The sequence below is a fragment of the Equus asinus genome, chromosome 16, assembly GCF_041296235.1.
Source record: "Equus asinus isolate D_3611 breed Donkey chromosome 16, EquAss-T2T_v2, whole genome shotgun sequence".
Classification (NCBI taxonomy): domain Eukaryota; kingdom Metazoa; phylum Chordata; class Mammalia; order Perissodactyla; family Equidae; genus Equus; species Equus asinus.
Genome location: NC_091805.1, coordinates 22,850,802 through 22,857,989, shown reverse-complemented (window position 1 = coordinate 22,857,989; position 7,188 = coordinate 22,850,802). Strand labels below are relative to the sequence as shown.

The 7,188-nt window shown below is 35.7% G+C and overlaps 1 protein-coding gene across 7 annotated transcripts in view; it reads right to left on the bottom strand.

Annotated features, from left to right (window-relative positions):
- Positions 1 to 565: 565 nt before the first annotated feature.
- The window catches only part of HS2ST1 (heparan sulfate 2-O-sulfotransferase 1), a 166,909-nt gene continuing 160,286 nt past the window's right edge, over positions 566 to 7,188 (bottom strand). For 4 of the 7 annotated variants that reach the window (XM_014827565.3, XM_070486762.1, XM_070486766.1 and 1 more), the window contains 2 exons: positions 5,604 to 5,761; positions 566 to 4,629 (listed from right to left, as the gene is read on the bottom strand). In XM_014827565.3, the coding sequence (XP_014683051.1) occupies positions 4,400 to 4,629; positions 5,604 to 5,761 (388 nt within the window). In that variant the 3' untranslated portion in view covers positions 566 to 4,399. The remainder of the gene's footprint in view (positions 4,630 to 5,603; positions 5,762 to 7,188) is intronic. The other 3 variants (XM_014827566.3, XM_070486763.1, XM_070486765.1) reach the window with 1 other exon arrangement.

Sequence of the window (7,188 nt, the reverse complement as noted above, 5' to 3'; positions counted from 1 at the left end):
AGTCAAAATACACAATCCATGTTTCTCAAAATTACATTCGACGCTGCTTTAGAGATGCTCACATACCTGTCAATAGAAAGCTACGAAAGCTGTCTAAACTTCAGATAGACAGCACCAGTGTGTCTAAATCATAGCTTACCAGTAATGTGTTTGAGAGAGATCATCACACTAGGGTCCTTTTATAAATAGTACTACAAAGATCACAAAGCTGCATGAACTTAAATTATAGGATAAATCTGACTAACTAATCAGCCATTTCCATCTCTAAAATTCCCACTCCAGGAAATCAGAAAGTCAGCTCCGCTCCAGAGGAGCTGAATTGGCAGTGCATTTGAAACAGGGCTGCTTTCCCCTCACAAGGCTGCCTGAACAGCAGTTCAGTTGGCATCATAATGCAACTTTGCAGAGGGTAAATGGATGCAAAAATTTAACAGCAATTGCTCAGCTTCCTCTCAAAGTAAATAGCACTAATTTATGAAAAGGCAAGTTTTCAAATCATAAAGTAGAAGCACCTGGGCCTCTTAAGGACACATTTCATAAAAGGTTACAGTACCGGGTACTTCTCATAATAAAGGATTCTAGGACCATAGGTGTGTTTCACATTGATCAATGGGAAAACCCAGAGAGATGGTTTACACAGATGTTCTCTATGTAGAATTTGAATATAAATTAAAATACCAGCTATGCATTTGGGAACCAGCCTTTAGTTAAATTCTCTAGTGCCTTTAGAATTTTTATTTCGTTTTATTAGAAAAAGAGAATCATTGTCTACAAACTATTTTCTTTCTAACTATGCAAATACAATGAGCAAATCACCTGCAATATCAAAATACTGTTTGTAAATCACTGATGGCGCTAACAATTTTAGGAATTTCCAATAGGACACATATTGAGAAAGAGCAACAGTAGATTTCAAATTATAGGCATTAACTGAACTTTAAGAATAGAAAATAATATTTAAAGTTTAAAAGTCAGTACGTTTACGTTCTCTGATTTTCAATAATTTAAACCCAATCATCAGGAATTCAGAAGCACCCAAAATGTTCAAAGTTGCACAAATGTGTATGGATGACAGAAAAGTAATCCCCATGCAATATTTTAAGTGTTGCTATTAGATATATTTAAGTGATACTTTACAGATTAAAGCTGGGTAAAATCAAAATATATCCTCCCATTACATTTTAAAACAGTCACAATAATTTATCAACAGTTGTCGTTTCACAGCAATTAGAAAACAGGAGTTGATACAAGTTGAACAAAAGGTACTTTTTCCTCTTTTAGGAAATAAACATATATAGATATAGATATATACACATACACACATAACATTATCTTTTGAAATTCAAAGTGGTTAATTTGCTTTTGTATTATATAAAAAAAATTTCCCTATGATCAAAATACTGAAAAAGCGCAAAGGCTGAAAAAAGAAAACCACATCTGCCACTTTAAAAAAATACATTATTGTCTCAGTGGTTCTATTTACTTATAAAGTTCAGTATTATAAGAGTCTGCACTGGTCAGACTCCTAGGACTGTACTGGACCAGATGGAATTGAGTCTAACCCTTTCTCAGCCTCCAGGAAGGATACTCCTAACCCACCCTACAAGATGACAGAATAAATGTCCCTATTCTGAACTGTTCAACTGGGAAAGAAAACACGCCCACCTAGAAGCACTCTAAGTCACAAAGGTTTATGAATCTGTGGGAGAGAACACCTGAATCAGAAAGCAATTCCTGGGATATAAGTTAGGAGCTTTTGGAAGTATATAAACTCTTTTAGGCCACTAGAGTACAGATTCAAACATGATTTCTCCATAAATAATGATTTCTCTTATTACAGGGGTTGGAAACTGCAACCCATGGTCCACATCTGGCAGGTCACCTGTTTTTGCAATAAAATTCTTTTGGAACATAGCCACGCTCATTCATGTATGTACTGTCTAGGGCTGCTTTTGGGCTAAAATGACAGAGTTGAGTAGTTGTGACAGAGATCGTATGGCCCATAAGGCCTAAAATATTTACTCTTTGGACCTTTACCAAAAAAGTTTCCTGACCCCTTGATCTAGTGCACTGCTGCTGCTCCAGTTACCTAGAAGAGTTAACGAACCTCAGGAAGATTCAGCACGTACTCCAAGAATAACCCGCGTGCTGGGGTCCTCAGCAGATCAGTGTCAAACACCCCACTGCCTTGAAGTGGTGCCTTACTTTTGGGCAAGGAAACAATTTGTATATAGTTCAACAAATAACTGTAAAAGTTAATAAGTACAAAAAAGAAAGAAAGCCAAATAAGAAAAGTATGCCTGTTGATGTTCTCTTAGTATTTTCCTGTTATTGGGGGGAAAGGGTGTTAAAATGATTCTTTCTGTCAACTTCCTTTAGCCTTTCTTGAAACTGTTTTATAAATGTTTTTTGATAACTAGCGCTCCGTCCTCGCCTCCCTCACCATTAATAACTTTTAAAGCAACCTGCCTGAAATGCTTACATAGTTTGGTGAGGCCTCGTTCAGGAATATTTATTTAAACTAAACATATTGAAGATTATTCTTTGAGAAAATGTTTCTAAAATATCTCTGTTAATCTAAGAAGAGGAAGAAGGTAAAGAGTGTACAGGCAAATTAAACTCTGCAAAATATACCTTAAAAACCAGAGGTATAAAATAGCTACCATTTCTGAATGGTAATGTAAAATAAAAACAGAAAAATCTTCTGAATTTGAAGAGCAAATTTTCCCCTGCCCTGAGTCAGCTAATGGAGTCGTTTTCAAACAGGGGACCTCCTGAACTCAAGCAGCTGCTCATGAATCTTTAAGAGCTCACAGATGTTTCATATTTCAATAGTTGTTGAAACAGGGAAGATAAAACACTGAGAAGATATTTATCAAACACTAATTTATATCAAGATTAACTTTTTTTTCCAAGTAGTTTATAAGTGGACTTTTCTCTTTCTTTGCTAAAAAATGAATGGTATGAAACTATATGTTAAAGATGTTCCCATAATACCTTACATTTATATAGCGCATAAGTTTTCAAAGTGCTTTCATATGCCATCTCATTTAATCCTCACAACACCCCTGTGAGGTAGGTACAGCAGGTATTATTATCCTCATCTCAAGATGAGGACATTGAGGCAAAGAGAGGTTAAGTGACTTGCCCAAGGTCACACAGCCAGGTGGCAGAGCCAGGACCAGAAATCAAGTTTTCTGATTCCTTGTCCAGTACTCTTTCCACTGTAACTACTGCCCCTAATTATGAATAATGTACTGTGTATCAAAATTGAAAGGTTATTGACGTTCATTTCAGTGATGTCTTAACAGTAAAGTTAAATGAGAAATACAAGAACAGTAGGTCTGATGGTTTTACTCAACATAATAAAAATGGTGCAAAACCACTTTTCTCTAATTACTCATAACCTTTTGGTCCAAATACATAAAATATGCAATATTTACAGCATTTTCCTTTTTTTTGTAAATGCAATGCTTTAAAACACATTATAAAGCACCTTAGTAAAAATAGTCTACAAGTAAAAGTACAGAAGAAGTAGGAAAATCCTACCCATCCCACAGCTCACTAATGGAGTTATAATATGGAGTCACTGATATCTCAGTTTACAGCTTTACGAATAACCCATGGAGAAACAAACATGAAACTTACTTTTTTGATATTAATGTGTGGAAGCTTTAACTAAAACTTCAGGCAATGTCAACATTCTTTGAAGTATCTCCTCAATCTTAGATCATGGGGAGACAGGAATGAGAAATACTGCTTTGACTCTTTTTACAGTATTAGTAATGGTTTAAATTGGTTTTTAACACTAATGATTATTTTTTTAGGGAAAATTAAAATGACCTACATAAATATGGGCAATTCCAGCTACTGCAGAGACATTTTTTAGCAAACATGATCAAACGTCCCAATAAATTTCATGAGACGTGACTCACAAAAACAAAGCGCACACTGCCAAACAGTTCATAACACTACTCAGTGGAGGCCTGTGACCCAGCCCTCCAGGTGAACGTGGAAGTGACAGACGGATGCATCTTTGTTCACGGTTAGTGGAAAAAATGCTTTATCAAAAACAGAATGTCAGAACTTTTTCTAAAATTGTGTTTAGCCTTCAATTAGACCTGCTAGGTGTTTGTTTTAGGTGATGTGTAGGTTTTTTCCCAGGCAGGAGGTCATAACTCCCACCAAACTTTAACCAGAAAAAAAAAAAAAACGCCGAAACTTAAACTGAGCCCACTGCCAAACCAGCCAGCATCTACTTCTTCGACGTTACTGTTTCCTAACTCGGCACAACACAAACTGTCTTTACACCTCTCAGCAATGCAGGCTGTGGAGCTGAGAAACAGGTGAAGACAGGGTCAATGTCTTCGTTCAAGAATCTAACAGTCACACCCGGTACTCAGTTCGATTTAGGGTAAATTTTTTCATAGAAAAAGTTTTGTGCGAGGATGTAGAGGTCTCCATCTTTTTCCCGGACGGCATGGGCTCTGATGAACTGGAACTGCTCCAGCGCAAATTCATAGAACTCATTCTCCATTTTCCAAATGTCAGATTGCTGGAGTTTTGCAATGGTTTGTTTAGTGGGCAGTTTCTTCTCTGTGGTTTTCCTAAGATGCGATTTCTTTCCTACTTACAAAGGAAAAAAAGAAAAGGTAAATAATTCTGTGAATACACAAAAGATCAATGCCTCTTTGTTTGAAGAGATGGTTTAAGGTAATTGAAGGACAGGGAACACAATTGTTTTGTATTAATGTCATTCAGGCAAAAATGGTGACCTAATCATACTAGAACTGTGACTTACTCTATTATAATGTAAATCTTTAACCTGTTAAAGACTTAATGAGATGTCAAACAGTAAAAGTAAAGGGTAAGTGTAAGCCAGTGCCACTGAACAAGTGTAAGTGGTCACCTTACATGCTGTATTCTCAACTACTCGGTGGTTTGACTAGTTTATTTTTTAAAATATGATAAAATACCTACTTTCAAACTTATTAATTTTTTATAACCTATATTCTCTATAATTATGTTAGAAGCTAGAGCATATGCATACCCAATGAAAAGAGTTCCTATGATTGCATCTTATCAAAGAACAGCAAAAAAAATCTACAAAAACCCTAGAATTAGATTGGACCAGCACAGTCACTTTCAGGTATGTAAGACTGTTAAGCACACTTTTAGGAGCACCATCATATAACAGACGTAGCACACGATGGCCATCACTAATGTGACTCAGTCTCATCTTCCCACCTCTGCTCTAAATGGCACCAGGCAGGTCTATACATAGTCCTAATGTTTGGTATGCGGCATTACTGAATATCACACATTTCTAAGGCTCGTTCTGTAGTTTGTATCCTTTCACTATTCTTCCAATGCCTTCTAATTATCATCTAATGCATGTTTATTAATCCACAAAATATTTAATGATCACCATCTGTGTGTCAGACACTGCTTGGTATTGAAAATGGTGAGGAGAAACAGACAATATACCTGCCTTTCTGGAGTTATTTCTTACGCTTTACTCAAGAAACTTCAAATCACATATATTTTTCAAGTCGCAAACAAAATTAAGGACAGCTTTAAAAAGAAACCTGTCCTTGGTATACCTGTCCGGTAGAGCTCTGTGGCACCCCTGAAGAAGCGGGGCAACGCCGCCTCCAACAGCATGATGAAATCTTCCAGCTCTTCAGTAACTCCCACCAGAAAGTACTCATTAATTAGGTTATACTTGGCTTGATCCATAGCCCACCTGCTCCCCACATTCCTAAAACCAAAGGAAAGGAATTAAAAACCTGGTTGCAAAATCTGCTAAGTATCTTTAATGGCTTTGACAGTATATATTATGGAGAAAATAGATAAATCATGTCCATCCAAAGCCTTAATGCCCTTTTATTGATGTCATTTGGGAGGCACCCATTTTTAATCTCCTTTGCCTCTCTCCCTAGTTTCTGCTTAACTATGCAGTGCTAATTCAGACTTTCCTAGAGGACACTTAATATAAACAAAGTTTAGTTTGAAGGCAATTAAAAAATGTATATTGTATATATATTGTATATAATGTATATGTGTATATATATACATATATATATACCACATATATATGTATATATACCACATATTCCTCCCACCTGACTTAGTGCAAGTGTATTTAATTTTTTTTAACTACTCTAAACTACGTTTTTAAGAGCTCTCTCTCTAGTAAGGAAGGTCTAAGCAATTTGTGTTTAGTGCTTATCTTAATTTGTGAGTTTAGGTTTTTCTGAAGTTTCTAAGGAATGGAAATAAGAAGTGACTCTGCTAAGAATCTTACATTTTTATTTTTTACATTGTCAGCTAATGGCTATTTATAATAGAGATTTGGCCCTAAATAAACTCTACTTTCTGGTTCTTTTTAGCCCTGACATTCCCTAATCCTAATTCCAGCTCTCCTTTAAGCACTGGGATATTGAGCTGTTGACTTCACCTTTCTCACTGTGTTTTTCAGCCGTTAAAAAGCTGGGGTGGGGGAAGGGGGATGAATTAGTTGATTTCTAAGGTCCCTCCCAGTTCTATGAATCTATGAAATATACTAAAGATGTTCAATTAAAATCTCCTCAATAATGCCCAAGAGAACAATACTCTTTTTTGTTCTAAGGCGAGAGTTGGTAAACGTTTTCTATAAAGGGGCAGAGTAAATATCTTAGGCTTCGCAGGCCATACGGTCTTGGTCACAATTACTTAACTCTGTCTTGCAGTGTGAAAACAGCCATAGCCAGTAAGTAAACAAATGGATATGGCTGTGTTCCAATAAAACTTCACTTATAAAAACAGGTGATGGGCCAAATTTGGTCTTCAGGCTGTAATTTGCCAATCCCTGTTCTAAGAAAATGACTAAAAATTGAGAAGACATTCTTCCTATGCTAATTCTTCTTATCCTATTATTACGCTTTGATATAATCTATTGAGTAGTACTTTAAGGTTCACAGTAACAAAATATGTCTCAACGAAAAAAAGAACAGAAAACATTCCTTGAATTTTTCATTATAGTTTTAAGGAAAATACTAACTTTGAATGTGTTCCTGTTTTTCTCTAATTTTCCTATTAAAATGATTGATTAGAACAAATAAATACATACCATTATTTTTAAAAACTGAAAACTTAGCACATTCTGAGGAAATAAACTCTTTATTAAAGGTAAAATATCTTTATTTC